Genomic DNA, 20,138 nt, shown 5'->3' with positions numbered 1-20,138 from the left:
AGAAAAAGAAAGAAAGAAAGAAAGAAAGAAAGAAAGAAAGAAAGAAAGAAAGAAAGAAAGAAAGAAAGAAAGAAAGAAAGAAAGAAAGAAAGAAAGAAAGAGAAAGATCCATTTTGTGGATTTGTATTATACTGTGCTATTCTACTGAAACTATGTCTCAATTATTTTCTGAAGTTTCCTCAGTCTACCATTATGCCACCTATTACTATCCAACAGCACTGTGGAGAAAGAACAACCTCGCTTTACCTCCACATTTGATGGGAAAGTTCCCCATTTTAGGGAGGTTAAGGTGCACTAGCTCTTTTTTTTTAGCTATACATTTAATATTACCTATTTGTGCTTTTTGGGTTTTTTTTACAGAAATCAGTATAGTATTTTATCCAAGGCTTTTTGTGTACCAATTGATATGATAATACAGCTGATCTTTTTTTATTTGTATGACTTAACATGCTATCTCTTTACTGTTGAGTCATCCTTGAAACTGACATAAATCCAATGTGGTCACAGTGAATATTCTGAATTTATTTGTTAGTCTCTTTGCTGAATTTTAAAAACTACTTCATTAATATTAATTAGCAATATCGGGTATATTCTCTCTCTGCTTTAAGCCTCTCTGGTTTGGTTCTCATAACCACAATTCTGTCATAAAAAGATGTGATAGAAAAGTTTCCTTCTCAATTATTGAAAATAACCCCTGTAAAATCCTTATTAACGGCTCTTTGAAGGTCCCACCTGGGCCGTAGTGTTTCCCCCACACTGGAAGTTTATTGATGGCTCGTTCTTGCTCTTAGATTGGGTTGAGTTTTATTGCTTATTTTGTTCATTTGGACATTTCGCATTTTTATACATAAAATCTATTTTTAAGTTCTCAATTTTGATGAAATATAATTATCAATAATTTCTCTGGTAATTGTTTCTACATTATTCATATTTTAATATGCCTAGTTAAATTTACATTTTTGGTCATTTGATTTTTAGCTTCTTTTTAAATGAAATCAGTCGTTTCCTGATTTTGATAAATCTTTTTTAATCAAGTTTTGGTTTGATCATTTCTATAGGATTTTTGCTTTGAATTTGATCTCTCCTGTAATATTTTGAAGATTTCTTCTTTTGACTTTTTGACTGTCATTTTTTAATTATATATTGAGTTGTTTTCTTTTTCTACTCTTACTAAGTTTTAAAATATATAAATTTCCCTGAGAATTGCTTTATCTAAATCCAAAAATATTATATTTATTATTTTCTTTGAAATAGTTAACTATTTCGATTACTTGTTCCTTAACTCACTCACTCTGCTCAGTATACAGCAGGCTATCTCCCCGTTAGACTGTGAACTTCTCCAAGGCAGACACTGTCTTGCCTATTTCCATATGCCCAGAGCGTTCTACAATGGCTGGCACATTTTAGGTATTTAATAAATGCCTTCTGGGGCAGCTAGGTGGCACAGTGAATACAGCACCAGCCCTGGAGTCAGGAGGACCTGAGTTCAAATCCAGCCTCAGACACTTAACACACACACACACACACACTAGCCGTGTGACCCTGGGCAGGTCACTTAACCCCAATTGCCCTCCAAAAAGCAAAAAAAAAAAAAAATGCTTTCTGAATGTCTGACTTCCCTGCATTCTACAGACATGTCTATGTCTCCCCCAACCTTTAAAAAGTTTCCTTTGCTCTGACCATCCCCACTAGCTACTGTCCTATATCTATCTTCTCCATCATAGCTAAACTCCTTGAGAAAGTCATTTACAACAGGTACCACCATTCCTCTGCTCTCACCCTTCTAAACCTTCCTTAGTTTGGTTTACAAATTCGTCACCCAACTTAACCTGCTGTCTCCAAAGCTGCCAATGATCTCTGAATTGTTAAGTCGAATAGATTTTTTTTCAATCTTGATTCTTCTTGATTTCCTGCAACCACTGACTTTCTGACCACGTACTCCTAGATGCTGTCTCCTAGCTAGGTTTTCATGACACTGCTCTCTCCAGGTTCTACTCTTACCTGTCTGACGACTATATTGATTTTTTTTTAAAGCAATCGAGGTTAAGTAACTTGCTCAAGGTTACACGGCCAGTTATTTCTGGGTGTGGTGCTGAGTATCTGAGCCCGGATTTGATCCAGGTCATCCTGACACTGGAGCCGGTGCTCTTACTCGCTGTGCTACCTGGCCGCCCCAGACTATATTGATTCTTCATCCAAAGTTTTGTCCTCATCCTCTCTTATTTGATGATATCATTAGCTCCCCAGAGGTTCGATTAACATCTCTATGCAAAAGACTTCCGGATCTCTATATCTGGCCCTTGTCTCTCGGCTGAGTTACAGTCACAAATCTGCATCTGCTTCTTGAACATCTCAAAAAGAACGTACTAGAGCAATCACAAACTCCTCTTCTCCTTTAAAAGCTCACCCTCTCAAACTTCCCTGTTACTACTAAGGGCGACCATATTCTCCCAGACCCCTAGGCCCACAACCTCAGTGTCAATCTCATCTCCTCACACTCACCGTACATATCTCTCCATATGTATTTTCCCAACATCGTCTATATAGGAACTAAGTGGAGTAGCGGATATAGCCCTAGAAATGGCTCAAATTCAGTCTCAGACACAGTCACTGAGGGATCCGGGGCAAGTCACCTCTCTCAGCCTCAGTGTCCTCATCTGTAAAAGGAGGATAACGTCTGCACCCACCCCACAGTGCTACTGTGAGCAAAGTGATACCTTGGGATAAGGAAATGGTAACACTTGGAAAACTCACTGTTATTTCTCCTCCTACTATTACTGGTACTGCTTACTATGATCATAATAGTGATGGTAACGACGATGTCCCATTCTCTCCATTCACGCAGCCACAAGCATAGCTTGAGACCCTCACTGCCCAGACTACTCTATCAGGCTTCTACCTGGTCTCCCTGCCTAAGTCTCCGATCACACCAATCTTAGCACTAGTTGCCAGGGTGATTTTTCTAAAGGGTAAATCTAAGTCACTCTCCTGCTCAATGAACCTCAGGGGCTCCCAGTTACCTCTAAGATCAAGTACAAAGTCCTCCCTTTCACACTGTTACACTCATCATAAGTTGGTCTCTTCCTATCTTTCCTGCATTCTTATACCTGACTTCGACCCATGCATCCTGCTTCCCAGCTAGACTTGCCTCAACAATGAAGCTGCAGCAACTCTCTTCGTACCACTGTCCCGCTGTCCTTCATGCCCAGAATTCTCTGCTCCCTTAATTCCATCACTTAGTTTGTGTGGCTTCAGCTCAATGGGTTTGCCTTCCTTTGTACTCCCAGCTTAGCACAGTGCCCGACACATTCTGCGGCTGAGTAGGTTTAGTCATGCCTGACTCTTTATGACCCCATTTGAGGTTTCCTTGGCAGAGATACTAGAGTGGCTTGCCACTTCATTCTCCAGTTCATTTTACAGATGGGGAAACTGAGGCACACAGCTACGTGACCTGCCCAGGGTCACACAGCTAATAAGTGTCTGAGGACAGATTTGAACTCAGGGAGCTGAGTGTTCCTGACTCTAGGCTGGGCACTCTACCCACTGTGTCACCTAGATGCCTGCTTGGCACATAGCAAGAGCTTAATAAATGTGCCCAATATACCTAACCATCTCTGGGATAAGTTCAAGCTCCTATAGCTAGCATTTAAAGGCTTTCTCAATTTTGCTCCAATTTACCTTTCCAGTCATATTATGCTTTACTCCTCTCCAAAAATTCAACTTTCCAAATAAACTGTCCTACCTGATACTTTTCTATCTCTATTTCTGGAACTGGGCCCAGGTTTCCTCTCATACTTGAAATACAGCCCCTTCTCATCTCCCTAAGATTCACACAGCAACAAGCACGTGCACAATGCCTGCCTACTACGTGCACGGGACACGAAGAAAGGAAAAAGATATCCCTGCTTTCGAGGAGCTCACCGTACAATTGGGGAGCACTTCATGCAAATAACTAGGCACGCACAAGCAAGATGTACAGAAGTTAAACTGGAGATAATCCCAGAGGGAAGACACTAAAGGGACTGGGAATATACCACCTCTTACACGAGACCTTTTATGTTTTTCCTTTTTGGAGGGCAACTGGGGTTAAGTGACTTACCCAAGGTCACACGGCTAGTTTTTGTGTTAAGTGTCTGAGGCTGAATTTGAACTCAGGTCCTCCTGACTTCAGGGCCGGTGCTTTGTTCACTGCGCCACCTAGCTGCCCTAAATGAGATCTTTAAAAAAAATTTTTTTGTTTGTTTTTTAGTTTTTGACATTCACTTCCATAAGATTCTGAGTTCTAAGTTTTCTCACTCTCCCTCTGTCGCCCCCCCCAAGATAGTAAGCAATTTGATATAGGCTCTACATGTACAATCACATTAAACATATTTCCACATCAGTCATGTTGTAAAGAATTAGAACCAAAGGGAAAACTATGAGAAAGAAAAACAAACAAACTAACAAAAATAGCATACTTTGACCTGCATTTAGACTCCACAGTTCTTTCTCTGGATGTGGATGGCATTTTATACCATGAGTCTTTCGGAGTCGTCTTAGATCCTTGTATTGTTGGGAAGAGCTCAATCTATCAAAGATGGGGACCACACGATGTTCATGAGGCCTTTCTTGAACCATGCCGAGGCTACGGCCTGTACTTCATGACAAATTACCTATTTATTTTGTCTATATTTTTATGGATCTGTGTTGTACCCTACAGTACACAAAACTTCCTAAAGACAGGGACTGTTTCGTTTTTGTCTTTGTATCCTTGGGACCCAGTATAGGACCTGGCACATAGCAGGTCACTGAGAAGCATACTCTGCTGCTTGTAGCAATAGCCATTGTGAACAGGACCTACCACTAGTTTTGTTGTTTGGTGCTATCTTCCTTTACATACCGCAAGTCAGCAGATATGTCTTTTTTGTTATCTTTTTCCATTTGGAATAGCTTTAGAAAAATGTCTTCTAGAATTTTTTTAGTAGTCTTCATATTTGCCATCTTTTATGCTCTCTATATAGATCTTAGTTACTGGGCAACTATGAGCAAAGTCAGAAGATGGGAAGAGTGGCATAACACAGAAAAGGAGGAAGACTGGATTCATTTAGGCAGCATCAAGCACTGTGCAATCTCCAGATTCTCCTGAGATGCTCCTATTGGCCTGGGGCTGCAGTGAAATGCTAAAGAGAGTGGTGGCTGGTTATTCACAAGAGCCAGATAAGGAAATTTCCGAGATTTTATCTAATTTAAATCAAATCAATCAATATTTACTTGATGGCAAGAGAGAGAGAAGAGTGACTGTGAAAAAGCCTGGTTGAGACTGAACAGTTATGGAATTAACTGGTCATCCATGATAGCCCTGGGTCTCTTTCTTGAGTATATCAATAATGTGACTGGTAGGTTTGATCACAGGTAACTGTGTTGATCTAAGATTGTGACTTCTGCTGATCCAGAACCCACACACAGCAGAATGCACCAGAATTCATGATCAAAGATCATGAAAGCTAAAGCCTAATGCATCTGGGCGATTCTATCTTAACTATATCCAACTGAGTTTACTTCATATTTCTCACTTTTAGAGAAGAAAACCCCTGGTAGTGACTATATGACATGTAACAATCAAAAATATTTTTACCTTCTTGCAAATAAAGTGAATAATTCCTTTGCCATTACTGAATGAATTCATTGCAACTTTATCATTTCTCATGTGCTATATTCCTAAGACTTTTCTTCTTCAACCAGCATACCAATTCGTTATATTCTATTTATGTGATAATAATTTTCAAAAGCTGAGATGGTATTATAATTATTTATATGTTTTAAACTTTTTGATTAGTTTCTATTGATTCAAGACAGCATAGTATAGTGGTATAGTGGACAAAGAGTCAGCCTCCAGGCCTAAAAAACTGGAGTTATTTCAACCTCTGACTAAGGACTTTCTTTGGAAAAGTCACTTAACCGTGCACCAGGCAACTCTCCACAATTACCAATATTTTAGAACTTGCCCCACCTGCACTGTTAAGGGGAATGTCTTCATTTTGGTGTTCACTACGCCAATGACTAACGGATGCAATTCTTATTTCTATTCTTCCATAGACAGTGTGGCAAATTTTCCAAAATGAAAAGGTTCAGGGCAGAGCCAAGATGTCAGAGTAGAGACACAAACATGGCCTGGGCTCCCGCTCCAATCACTTCCAATACATGTAAAAAAAATGACTCTAAACAAAATTTAGAGCTACAGAACCACAAAGTGACAGAGAAAAACAAATCTCCCACTGAAGGAAGCTCAGCAAGCAGACAGGAAGGGTCTATCGCCGACCTGGGAGCCAAGCGCAGCCCAGCATGAGCTGTTGGGATGGGGGGGACTGAAGAGTGTGGTGTGCCCCTGCCCCCAAGGCGAAAAGCAGCCAGAGGCGCAGCAGCCATGCAGCCACCTCTGCATGGCTGCTTCTAGAGGTCCTGGCCTGCAGATTGTAGGGGGACCAAACAACAGGGCAATTCCTCTTGCTTTAACCTGCTTGGTTCTAGATCAAGGTCTTGAGTGGTGGTCCTGGGGTGAGTGGCCAGTGACCCAGAGTTTGTGAGGACTGTAGAGAGGCCGCCCTCCTAATAGCTCCAGCAGCTGCAATAAAACCCAGAGATTTGGGACATAGCTGTCTCCATTCTGGAAGCAGAGTTCTACCATGGCAAAGAGCTCAAAAGTCAAGTAATTGCCTGGCAAGATGAGCAAACAGAGGAAGCACAAACAGACCATAGAAGCCTTTTTGGGGACATAAAGATCAAAGCACGGAACAGAAGGAAGACAACGAAGTCAGAACTCCTTCACCAAAAGCCTCCAAGGAAAATATGATGAACTGGTTACAGTCCATGGAGGAGCTCAAGAAGGATTCTGAAAATCAAGTAAGAGAAGTGGAGGAAAATTGAGAAGAGAAATGACAACGATGCAAGAAAATCATGAAAAGCAAGTCAACAGCCTGCTAAAGGAGAACCAAAGAAATACTGAAGAAAACAACACCTTAAAAAGATAGACTTACTCAAATGGCAAAAGAGGCCCAAAAAGCCAATGAGGAGAAGAATGCCTTAAAAAGCTGAATTTGCCAGGTGGAAAAGGAATTTCAAAAACTCGCTGAAGAAAAAAAGCCCTTCAAAATTAGAATGGAGCAATTGGAAGCTAATGACTTTATGAGAATTCAAGATACTATAAAACAGATCCAAACAAATGAAAGAATAGAAGGCAACGTGAAATACCTCATTGGAAAAACCACTGACCTGGAGAAGAGATCCAGGAGAGATAATTTTAAAATTATTAGACTACCTGAAAGTCATGATCAAAGAAAGAGCCCAAACACCATCTTTCAAGAAATTATCAAAATGAAAAGGTTCAAAAAGTTGAACTACATAGTTGACTAAAGAAGTAATTACAAATTATCTTAAAAAGAAATCATTTACCCCATTTTCTTTCGCCATGGTTAAAAGCTATATATAATAATGTAGCTAATTCATACCTCAATATTTTAGAAAATCTGTGCTCTGGTTGATGTGGGGACTCTGTAAGGGAGTACAAATCACAACCCACCCATGCCTTTCATCCTGACTATTGTCCACATCTTCCAAAAAAATTTACCACAAGGGGTCTAACCAACCACCTAGAGGCCTTCCGTTAGATTTCTTGACAGCTCCTAAATTGCATCAATTTTGTAGTATATAGCATATAAATTGTGTAAGGCAAAAGCTTTTCATTTATAAATGAAATAAAAAATCAGCTTGCTATATCTTCAGTAGCTTGGTTGTTTGGAGATTTTCTTTATTTTCCTTCATTTCATATACCAAAAAAGCTCTGAACATAAGAATGTTGAGTTCAAAGAAAACCCATCTGTCTGTTCATATGCTAAATTATTACAGGCAAATTATATATACTATACTGACAAAGTAATTTTCCATTGCAGGATGTTCATCAGAGCATAGTAACTCTGTTGTTAATTCTTTAAAAGCTTCAAATACAACTTCCATTGAATGGTGTGAGTCCTAACTTGAATGACTGCTGAATTTCTGTGGTTTATAAGATTATTATGTGCAAAAGTACCTGGTTTTTTAGGAACTATCTTTTCACTGTTAATATTTAATTCAGAACAAGAAACAATCATATATGCTACCCCTGTTTAAAAATAATGTAATAATTATAACTTGCAGCATGGTATACTGAATTTAGAAAACCTCAATTCAAATTCCACTTATGATTCTACCCGTCATTTGACCTCTCTGGGCCTCAGTTTCTTTATCTGTAAAGTGAGAGTTTTGAAATGAATATCCCAAGTTCCTTTCTATATCTAAAAGAACCCTGTCAAAATTCAAACAAAGGAGGGAAATCCCACAGCCCATTACTTGAGTTAAAACAAATTAAAATCTTCCTATAACATTATTCTGATTCTGCCATTCCCTAGTTTGAAAATTTTCAATGGCTTTCCATGACAGTAAGTCCATGCTGCCATCAAAGGTGATCAATGGATTCTTTCAACCTCTATTTTGCCCTCTAGTTCTAAAACATCAGGGCAGTTTTCCTTGAGAATTTCTCGAAGGATGATTTCTAGGTTCTTTTTCTGATCATGGCTTTCAGGTAGTCCATTAATTTTTAAATTATCTCTCCTGGATCTATTTTCCAGGTCAATGGTTTTTCCCAGGAGATATTTCACATTGTCTTCTATTTTTTCATTTGTTTGGATCTGTTTAACAGAATCTTGATTTCTCATAAAGTCATTAGCTTCCATTTGCTCCAATCTAATTCTGAAGGAATGATTCTCTTCAGTGAGTTTTTGAGATTCTTTTTCCATCTGGCAAATTTGACTTTTTAAGGCATTCCTCTCCTCATTGCCTTTTTGAGACTCTTTTGCCATTGAGTTAGTCTATTTTTTAAGGTATTATTTTCTTCAGTCAGGTTTTTTTACTTTCATTTTATAATTTTCTTGCATCATTCTCATTTCTCTTCCCAATTTTTCCTCCACTTCTCTTATTTGCTTTTCAAAATCCTTCTTAAGCTGTTCTATGGCCTGTAAGCAGCTTATTCTTTTCTTGGAAGCTTCTGATGCAGGAGTTCTGACTATGCTGTCTTCCTCCTGCTCCATGCCTTGATCCTTTTTGTCCCCAAAAAAGGAATCCAGAGTCAGACCACTGTGCTTGCCTTGCTTCCCTTGTTGCTTGTTGTGTTATCACTCAATTACTTGACTTTTGAGCTTTTTGCCACAGTAGGACTCTGCTACCAGAGGGGGGAGCTTTGTCCCAAATCGCTGGGGTTTTCTCAGATGCTGGAGCTATTAGTTGGGGGCCCTCTCTGAGGTCTCCACACGCTCTGGCACACTGGTCACGCACCCCAGGACCTCCACCCTAGACCGCAATCCAGATCCAAGTAGGTTAAAGCAAGAGCAATTACTCCTCAGACTGGTGCTTGGTCTCCCTACAATGTGCAGACCAGGAACTCTGAAGCATCCACGAGGTGATGGCTGCATGGCCGCAGCACCTTAGTCACCTCTCCCTCCAGGGGGGTAAAGGCCTGACCACACTCCTGAACTCCCGATTCACAAATTCCACACTTCACTGACTTCTCACTTTGTCCTTAGCATCTATGGGTTGATAATTCTGGAAACTGCCACAGCTGCTGGTGATCTCAAGTCCCTCCAGCCAGAGAAGGCTGTGGCCCAGGGCTGGGCTCGGCTCCCAGAGCGCTGCATGGGCTGCTCTCTGCCAGCCTGCCTGGCTGTCCTCAGTGGGAGGTTAGTTTCTCTGTGTCATTCTGTGGGTTCTGTAGCTCCAAAGTTTGTTGAGTCACCTTTTACATGGATTGGAGGAAGTGGAAGCCAGAGCCTCATGGAAGTCCTGTTTCTACTCTACCATCTTGACTCCGCCCCTCCCCAGGTGTTAATTTTCAATAGAAAGATTTTGCCGGTGATGATAATATATGACTACAAATTGTACCAAGTACAACAGAAAAAGCATTGAATTTGGAGTGAAAGAAACATGGGCCTGAATCCTGATACCTATGCGATCTTGGTTAAATAATGTTTCTGACCTCAGTTTCTTCAAAAAAAAAGGGGGGGGGGGGAGCCTGGACTAGATGACCCTGGAGATTTCTTCCAGAAACCTATGATCCAATGATTCTAAGAATCAAAATGGCTGATTATGCAACAGAAAGATGTAAGGCATTAGAAAACAGAAAGATATTCCTAGCAATGATTTATAAGTTAAAAGTGATTTAAGAGACGTGATCAGGGCAGCTAGGTGGCACAGTGAACAGAGCACCAGCCTTGGAGTCGGGAGGACCTGAGTTCAAATCCAGTCTCAAGACACTTTTAACATTTACTAGCTGTGTAACCCTGGGCAAGTCACTTAACCCCAATTGCCCTGCCTTCCCCCCTCCAAAAAGATAAAAAAATAAACCATTATCTAGGTCTAAGACATTACTGGAAAAAGTGATAAGCCTGTCATATAACAAGAAGGAAAAAATAACAAGACAGTCTAAGAATGAGACTAGACACTAGAGAATATTTGATAACACAAATAAAAGCCTCTAGCTTCCTGAGTAGATATCCTATGGAAGAACAAAGTACAAGATGGAGAGAACTCCACAATGACATTGTAAGTCCAAAGTATCAGGTTAATTAAACAACAATATTCTAAGAGGAAGCGTTATATAGAGCACAGAACAGGAAGCTGAGGTTGGAGAATGCCTATGTCTGAATCCTGCTTCAGACCCTCACTGTGTATCACGATCCTGAGCAGATCATTAGATCTCTCTGAGCCTCCATCTCCTCATCCACAAAATCAGGATAACATTAACCACCTCTTTCACAGGTTTCCTGTTGAGTCAAATGACAAAATGTGTGAAAAATGCTTTGTTAACTTTAAAACACTGTATGTCAATTATTATTGATAATAACTACCTATATTTCTATAGGATTTTCATTCACAAAAGTCCAATAAGGTCATTATTTCCTCTGTTTTTATTGATAATTAAGAAGCTGAGGTTCAGGGAAGCTAAGTTACTTGCTCACAGGCAAAAGGGTAGGTAAAGTTGAGAGCTAGAATACAAAGAGGTAACTCTAAATTATTCACCACAAATAGCAAATGCTCAAAAAATACTGAATTTTAAAAAGTACAAAGATTTAACAGTTGTTTTGAAGGCAAGAAGGATTTATTAAGCTGTCATGGCATACCAGGCATACAAAGGGATACAAAGAAACAAAACTGATTTTGCGATACTTATAAACTTCATACTGTTTGGTGTTATTGTTTGATTTTAGTTTGAAGTCACATTATAATGATGATGCTCCAATATGGAATCACTTAGCCTAAGTGGTCCTAATGCCTATAGAAGCATCAGTAAAACAAAACAGTTTCAGCTTTTACTCTATGCCAGATAGATAAGGCTTACAGTTTTTTTGATTAGATGAACTCTCGACCTGCTAAAGGGGACTAGGAATCATTTTCCTTCTGCTGCCTTAGTTAACTTCAAATACTTCCACCAGTTTGTGGTCTTGTTAAAGAAACTCCCCTTACCCAAGCATCACTTAAGATTAGTATCCATCACCTAAGACCCTGGAGAACTCTGCCACCATATCTGAGTCTGATTGGGAATGCCTCCCTCATACATGTTCTCAACCAAGATAGTGAGTGGCAAATGGAATGCCATTTTTATAGAACAGAAAATAGAGCAGTATAGCTAGGGCATGACTGTAATATATTAGGAAGCGCTTTACATGCCAACAGGGTACTTTGTATTTTATCTGAGAGGTAACAGGGAGTTACTGACGCTTCTTAAACAACTGAGTGACAAAGACAAGACAGTTTTCTTTGACAATCTTGGTGGAGGGCAGACACAAAGATCTCAAAAATTCTCCATCTGTCCCTTCCTCCATAGTTCTAGTTTCCCAGTATCCTTCTAGCTGGTAAAAATCTCAACTCCAATATGGTCCCTGACAATAAGTGGACCTCTGTGTATGTGTATCCCATAAGAACAGTGGTATTAATAGTATGATATCATACAAATCAATCAACATTTATTAAGTACCTATTATGTGCCAAGCACTGTACTAAGCAATGGGGATAGAAAAAGAGGCAGAAAACAGTCACTGCCCTCAAGGAGCTTACATTCTAATGGGGGAGACAGCATGCAATCAAATATATGCAAAGTAAGCTACAGACAGGATAAACAGGGGAAAAATTTAATGGAAGACACTGAAATGAAGAGCAATTGGGGAAGGCTTCCTGGAGAAGGTGGGATTTGGGGTGAGATTTAAAGGAAACAGCAGTTGAAGCAGGTATCTTCTCATAAATCTGGGAAAGTGCCATGTCTCCCATTCCACAAAGTTAAAAGTTTAAAACCATAAAGAGAGAAGGAAGAGATCAAAGAGATCTGTTAGAATAGCAGGATCTATCTAAAATATTTTATCTGAAGCAGCAGCAAGTCAGCATGGGATACTGTATTATTTTGGATATACACAGCAGAATGGAAGAAAATGGAATCAAAGATGATAAGATACAAAGTCTTTTTAGGAGATTATAAATGGAAAAATTTTCAACTAAATTATGTACTACAAAAATGAGGTATCTTTCTAAAAGGATGAAATACAGATTCGAGAAGAAGAAAACCAAAGGTTAACTTGAGGCTATATGGATGATTTCAAATAATGTCAAGGAATGGAGAAAGCTGGAGTCTGTAAAAAGGCTTTTGAAGGGTCAACTATTATTTACCAACTAATTCCAAGGAAACAAGTTTCTTATATTTAAATAAATATTGTACTAAAACAAAAAGAACATTCTGAAAGATTTTCTTTCTCTTTTAGGAAATGAAAAAAGACAAGTTGTAAGGGACCAAAATGAAAAGAGATTTAAGAATATTTTGAAGAGACATGTACTTCTTTTTTCATCAAGGAGAAATGTCTAACTAGTCTGATTAATAGGGATTCAAACTATGCCTTTAATAAATATGCCATGTAAGCAAAAGCTAAAATTTATTAAATTAACTGTTCTCTGTAACCTACAAAAGCACACAGTCATCGGTCTAGGCCACGTTAGCCAGCTGCCTGCTGCAGGCTTGCCTTTGCTTCCCTGGCCACCACTCTCTTCATCCCCTTTCAGGATGTTAAGCTCCTTGACAGCAGGGACTGTTTCATTTCATATATTTGTGTCATTAGGGTTATAAAACTTCCTGGCATATGATAAGCATTTAGTAAATGTTTCATACAAGATGCTCTCTGGGATAACAAAAATTCCTACCTGAAACACCACTGTAATCATATATAGCATTCTCTCCAGAAAAAGGTAAGTGACAATAATTTTATTTAAAATCTACCAAATTCTAGCTATGTTGTTTGTTTGTAATGAATATATTGCAAACTTTGGATCTAGTACTTGGAGCGACTTAAATATTTATAAACAGGGTGGCTAGAGGACACGCTGAACAGAGCACAGGCCCTGGAGTCAGGATGACCTGAATTCAAATCCAGCCTCAGACACAACACACACATACACACACACACACACACACACACACACACACACACACACACATTAGCTGTGTGACCTTGGGCAAGTTGCTTAACCCCAACTGCCCTACCTTCCCCCCTCCAAAAAATAAAAATTTATAAACAAGAAATGCTGCGTAGAGGAGCATTTGAGGATTCTTCTATATCTGATTCTCAAAAAGCACATAAAATCTATTAAAAATTATTTAAATTAAAAGTATGTTAAAGTTCAAAATTATCATGGAAAAAAGATAAAAAACATGGAAGAATGGTGTCTGTTTTCATAAAATATATTCATATAATTGCTATTACAATGTCATCAAATATTTGCATGGCATTTTACAATTACTTTGGAATTTACAATTACTTAGAATTACTTTCATTTCCATTCTTAATGAGTAGATGATATAGTGGATAGGGGACTGGCCTTGAAGACAGAAAGACCTGAGTTCAAGTTCTACCTCTGACACATCCTTGGAAAAATATAACTTCTCAATCCTCTAGACAGCAACTCTCTAAGACAATAAGTTGCAGAAAGGTGTTGCCCCGGATTGACAGAGAGAATTTCGTCACCCAGGACTCTCCTATACCAATGAAACAACAGGTCTGGTCCCCATCCTAATTCATAGAATTTCCTTTAACTCTATCTGGCAGTCACACTGGCCTACTGCATGATTCCCTAAATTTCCTGTCTCTCTGACTTTGCACAGCTACATTCCCTACAGCTAAAATGTCCTTCTTCCTCCTCACTTAGACACTCTAGAATTCCGAGCTTCCTTTAAGACTCAGTTTTGGAATCTTTCCGAAGCCTTCTGGATGTCACTGCTTCCGAATTTCCTCAAACCATCGTATATACATATTATCTTTGTACATACCATATCTCCTCCGTGAAACAGAAGTTCTTTGGAGGAGGTAGGTAAAGAAAGCTCGGAGAGGGACTTTCTGGTTTTTGTCTTTGAATTCCCCCACCTAGAATGTTGCCTTACATATACTTAAATCCTGTGATCGGGTTATAACCCAAATAGGGCCTCCAGTGGGCCTGGAGTTAGGAAAACTCATCTTCCTGAGTCAAATCTGGCCTCAGATAAGTCTCTTGCTAGGTGCTCTAGCTTTCTGAGACAGAAGGGCAGCGGTTGGGATGAAGCAACAGCTTGACATCAGGAATAATCACACAGTGCACTGCTCTCTTTCTTTACGAAAGTTATCTCCTCTCACATCTTCTTGCAAGGAACCAATTGCTCCAATCTTAAAGTAGCAAATTTCATTAAAACTAAGGCAGTGCATCCTTTAGTAATCACGTTGAATGGTTCTCAAACTTGTTCACTTCACAGTTCTTTGAGACTTCAACATGTTTCCATTATTGAAAAACAAAATGATGCCCAAAATGTATTTCATTATTCCTGCTATAAAACATATTTAGACAGAACCATAAAAATTTTGTATCTAGTGAGATTACTACAAACCCCATTTGGGATAGATGCCTGCCCTCAGTTGATTGGGGGGGATTCAGAAGGGTCTGGGTTAGGAGAAAGATATGTAGTAATTCTGTGCTTTACGTAATTCTTCTTTTTTTTTTTAAAAAAGACACATTTATTCAGCGTCATAATCTGACTATTACATTTAGCAATCAACAGCATGGGTGCAAAAAAAAAATCTACATTAAAACCCTTTGTTGGAATGCTTTTACACTTTCCACAGAACAGAAACTAAAATAACCTGTTATACAATTAGTCACAAATACAGTCCTGGTGGTTTTTTTGCCCATACACAAAAAGTATTGTCTAAAACATGCCTTCTTGTAGCAGCTAGGCCCTGCCACCACTGTGCTTGGCTGAGTTCACAAATCTGTTGTAACCTGTAGCTTCCCTGTCACTTCTCTGGCTCTCCTCTCCTTCTAAGCTTTGTTTCCTAATAGTAATTAAAATCTTCTGCCACTGCAGTAACTACTGCTACTACTGGAACCACCATAGCCACCTTGGTTACGTGGTTTGGCAAAATATTGGCCTCCACCATAAGGGCCTGAGCTCCTGCCTCCAAAGTTTCCCCCCTTCATGGGACCAAAGTTTGAAGACTGATTGTTTGAAGACTGACTTCCATCATTTCCAAATCCATTGTAGCCATCTCCACTTCCACCGTATCCTCCACCACCACGACTGCCACCAAAACCACCACAACCACTGAAGTTCCCACCACGGCCAAAGTTATCATTTCCACCGAAGCCACCTCCATGGCCACCACCAAAGTTTCCAGAACCACTTCGACCTCTTTGACTAGATGAAGCGCTGGCCATTTCTTGCTTAGACAAAGCTTTCCTTACTTCACAGTTGTGGCCATTCACAGTACGGTATTTTTGAATGACAATCTTATCCACAGAATCATGGTCATCAAAGGTAACAAAAGCAAAGCCTCTCTTTTTGCCACTGCCTCGGTCAGTCATGATTTCAATCACTTCAATTTTCCCATATTGTTCAAAATAGTCTCTCAGGTGATGCTCCTCAGTGTCCTCCCTAATGCCACCCACAAAGATCTTTTTCACAGTTAGGTGGGCGCCTGGCCTTTGAGAGTCCTCTCTGGAAACAGCTCTCTTTGGTTCAACAACTCTGCCATACACTTTGTGAGGTCTGGCGTTCATGGCCGCATCTACCTCTTCCACTGTGGCATAGGTAACAAAACCAAAGCCCCTGGAACGCTTGGTATTTGGATCCCTCATCACCACGCAGTCTGTGAGCGTGCCCCTTTGCTCAAAATGGCTCCTTAGGCTCTCATCCGTCGTCTCAAAGCTGAGGCCGCCGATAAAGAGCTTCCGAAGCTGCTCGGGCTCTTTGGGGGACTCTGACTTCGACATGGCGAGAGCGGCAGCAAACGCTTCGGCGATCCTTTTCCAATGACGTCGAGAACAGAAAGGTACGTAATTATTCTTAACTAGGTACTAGTTGTACTAAATACTAAACTGTGGGGCAGCTAGGTGGCACAGTGAATAGAGTACCGGCCCGGGAGTCAGGAGGACGTGAGTTCAAATCTGGCTTCAGACACTTAACACAAAAATTAGCCATGTGACCTTGGGCAAGTCGCTTAACCCCAACTGCCCTCCAAAAAGAAAAATAAATACATACATACATGCATACATACATAATAAATTGTGTTGTTTCTAGCTGCCAAGGAACACAAAGTACTTTCAGAATCCTTTAAAATTGGTGCCTTGAGACAATACATCAATCACCCTGCTCTAGTTCTGGCTCTGGAGCTCATAAGCTCCAGTATTTTTCTTGGCATTACTATAGTTACTAGAACATGGGAGGGAGGAGCGGCTAGGTGCACCGTGCAGTGAATAGAGTACCGGCCCTGGAGTCAGGAAGACCTGAGTTCAAATCCGGCCTCAGACACGTAACACAAAAACTAGCCATGTGACCTAACCCCAATTGCCCTACCTTCCCCCCTCCAAAAAGCAAAAAAAAAAGAGAGAGAGAGAGAGAGAGAAAAGAAAATGGGAGAGGAAAGAAGGCAAGAGACATAGGATACATTGTATCAGATAATCTTTTAACATAACTCTCCTTCCACTAATACCACTGAACAACTGCTTGAAAGCTTTCATTTTGGTACTGCATTGGGACAATGTCAATATGTTTTGATTGTAAGTCCCATAATGAGAAAATCTGACCTGCTCCACACCCTTAGTACAAGGTGGACCCCATTCTCTGATTCTCAATCTTTAAATGGCTGCATAGATGATGTCAAAATTCCCCAAATATAAACACAGTCGTGTTATTAGTCTTAAGTCATGTGGAATGACAGGGGATTGATGTGATGCTGCATCTCTAGAAGCCAGACATCTTCATGTTCTCACTAATCTACTTCCTCCTTCTTTTCTCTATTGTTCAGCCAATTAACTCTTCGCCTTCTCTCTGTGATTCAGCTGTTCATGAAAATCTGCTTCAGTGACCTCTGACAAATGATCAGCATAACTTCCTTCATGTCAAGAATGCCTTACCATGATGAAGTGCTCTGATGCGTCTCAGCTTCTCTTCTGTTGTTGAAATATCTATTAAACAAAAGGGAGCCGTGGACTCAAAGGCCAAAATGTCAGCACTGCTAATGCTGTGTTTAGGAAGATCCATTTTTGTCTTCCAAATGAAAGACGAGGACAAAAAAGCAGCAGGAAAAAACCTTCCCTTCCATCTCAATGACAGGATTCCTCTTTCCAATAATCAACCTGCAGAGAATGGCTTTCTGCAGATTTTTAGCCCACACAAAGAATTTCTATCTGGCTACCTTCTACATATTTCTGAAATTTGACAGTCCTGGGGCCCAGCTCTCTCACAGCCAATAGTCCGTGGATTGTAAAATCTGGGTGTAGTTTTGGTACGGTTCAGATACGACTAGGGCTTTCATCATCACTAATTTCAGTTCTGGTACATATAAAGTAGCATAGGTGATGAACCTGACCTCACAACAGGCAGGTGTGTACAGCTCTGCACACTGCAGTGACAAGAAGCAGCTAAAAACTCAGGCTAAACACCATGGACACCACAACGACACTATTATCTTGGGAAATTTCCAGAAAGCTTTTTCACATCTTTTCCCTGAGAATAGCAGTCCAAATATGCTGCTGCTACCAGGCAAGTCACTTAACCTGTTTTCCTCAGTTTCCTCATCTGGGAAAAATGAACTGAAAGAGGAAATGGCAAACCATTCCAACAACTTTGCCAAGAAAACCCTAAATGGGGTCACAAAGAGTCAGACACGATTAAAATAAGTGAACTATAACAACAAGGAGGCTATTAGAAGGCAGCTAGATAGGGTGCTGGCCAGGAGTCAGGAAGACCTGAGTTCAAGCCAGTCTCAGACTCTTACTAGTCAGGTGACCACGGCTAAGTCACTTCACCTTTGTTTGCCTTAATCCACTGCATAAAGAAATGGCAAACCACTCCAGGGTCTTTGCCAAGAAAGCCCCATGGACAGAACTGGCATGACATGGGTCACTGGGTCACAAAAAATCAGACACAGCTGAATAACTGAACAACAAATGGCTGGCCATTATCTGGACTCTTGTCCATGTACGGGCTAAAATTTGCCACCGGAAGATCCATGTGATATGACTTCAAAACAATACCAATGGAGTGCTCAGGTTGTCCACCAGCTGTCCCTTGCTTTCATCACATAATTAGCCCCCATCCTTTCTTTCTTTGATGACATTATTTACTCAGGTCTCCCTACTGGGTACTGAAACCCACTCATGGTTATCTTGAACTTCTCCATTTTCTATCATCCAAACCATGATATACAGTTGGATGGAAAACCTGCAGAGCAAATATGTATGTGTGTATGTGTGTATACTTACACACACACACAAACACACATACGTGTATACACACACCAGGGTGTGTTCTAGGCACAAATGGACAATTATGTTGGGAATAGAACAGGAAGAGAAAAACAGGGTGGATTATTTTTGGGAAAATATAAAATTGTTTTAATGATACCAAGCATCTCCCTAAAACAAAGCCCTAATGTCACTATTTTTCTTGTGCTATTAGAACACCAAAGCTTCATATATATTCAGGCTTCATATTATATTCATATATAATACATATTAGCTAAATAAAACTGAATATCTCATTTGATTTCACAATAATTTTGTGAGTTAGGTAGACAGGTTATCACAATTTCACTTAAGCAAAAACTCAAGATCAAATAATTTACCTAACTTTTGACCAGATATTAATTTCTAATTCAGTGTTCTTTCTACTACACCAGTGGTCTCCAAAGTACAGTGTGCAAGAGTGGAGTGCAGGGAGAAAATATTAGAACCTTTATCTATATTTCTTATATAAAGGAAAGAAATGAAACTTTACAATCCTCCTCAGTTCTATGATATCATTCCTGTACTCTAAAAATATACAATGGTTCCTTACTGCCCACTATATTAAATCACAACTTATTATAAACCCTCTATACCAATCATGTCAGTCCCTACATCATCACACAAACTCTCCCTAGTCATCTTTCTTCCCCATGCACATTATCCCCTTAAAAGCCTTCTCTCTTGTTGCCTAAATCTGTTTAAAACCAACCTTAAATCCCTTATTTTTCATAAAATCTTCCCAGAGAATCACTGGGACAGAGTGGAGAAGGTGCTAGATTTATAATAAACCTTGGTTTCTCTAATCTCATACTTACCAGTAACATAATCCTAGACAAAGCATTTACTGTCTCTGAGTCTTAGTTCCTTCATCTCTAAAATAAGAACATTCACTTCAAAAGTCTTTCAAAATTCCTTTCCAGCTCTAAATTTATGATCCCACGACCCTACACCTACTCTAGCTCTCGTTCATTTCCCCCTTCTCTAAACTCCTAGACTGCTCATCCTATAACACAAACTTAACTATGTACTTATTTCAGTAACTATTACAGGATGAAGGAAAGGGAGGAGTCAAAGCAGCCTCTAAAAGTTTCAAGTACGGATAACTGGAAAGATGATCTCAATGTCACTCAAAGGAGGGGGTTTTGTGTTGGAAGAAGTTGGTTCAGTTTGAATCATATGAGTTTGAAGTTTGATGGTACACCCTGGTCTAGATGTTTAGCAATCCCATGAAAGTATTTAATCTAGAACAGTAGTAACAAACTCATATAAATATGGATCCTTGG

At 39.8% G+C, this 20,138-nt stretch overlaps 2 protein-coding genes across 2 annotated transcripts in view; both read right to left on the bottom strand.

The window, feature by feature from the left end:
* The window catches only part of CDKL5 (cyclin dependent kinase like 5), a 237,455-nt gene that overhangs the window by 210,994 nt on the left and 6,323 nt on the right, over positions 1–20,138 (bottom strand). The window lies entirely within an intron of this gene.
* LOC138171250 (heterogeneous nuclear ribonucleoprotein A1-like) lies at positions 15,054–16,415 on the bottom strand. The gene has a single exon (XM_069100714.1). It carries the CDS (start codon positions 16,336–16,338, stop codon positions 15,412–15,414), a length of 927 nt encoding a protein of 308 aa, XP_068956815.1. The 5' UTR covers positions 16,339–16,415; the 3' UTR covers positions 15,054–15,411.

Source organism: Petaurus breviceps, unplaced genomic scaffold, assembly GCF_028583685.1.
Source record: "Petaurus breviceps papuanus isolate PSGF00001 unplaced genomic scaffold, PetGlider_PUasm1.0 419, whole genome shotgun sequence".
NCBI lineage: Eukaryota > Metazoa > Chordata > Mammalia > Diprotodontia > Petauridae > Petaurus > Petaurus breviceps.
This window is presented reverse-complemented; position numbering and strand designations above follow the sequence as displayed.

Excerpts from the sequence above, each read along its gene's own strand:
- LOC138171250 (XM_069100714.1), bottom strand. The coding sequence starts at position 16,338 with ATGTCGAAGTCAGAGTCCCCCAAAGAGCCCGAGCAGCTTCGGAAGCTC.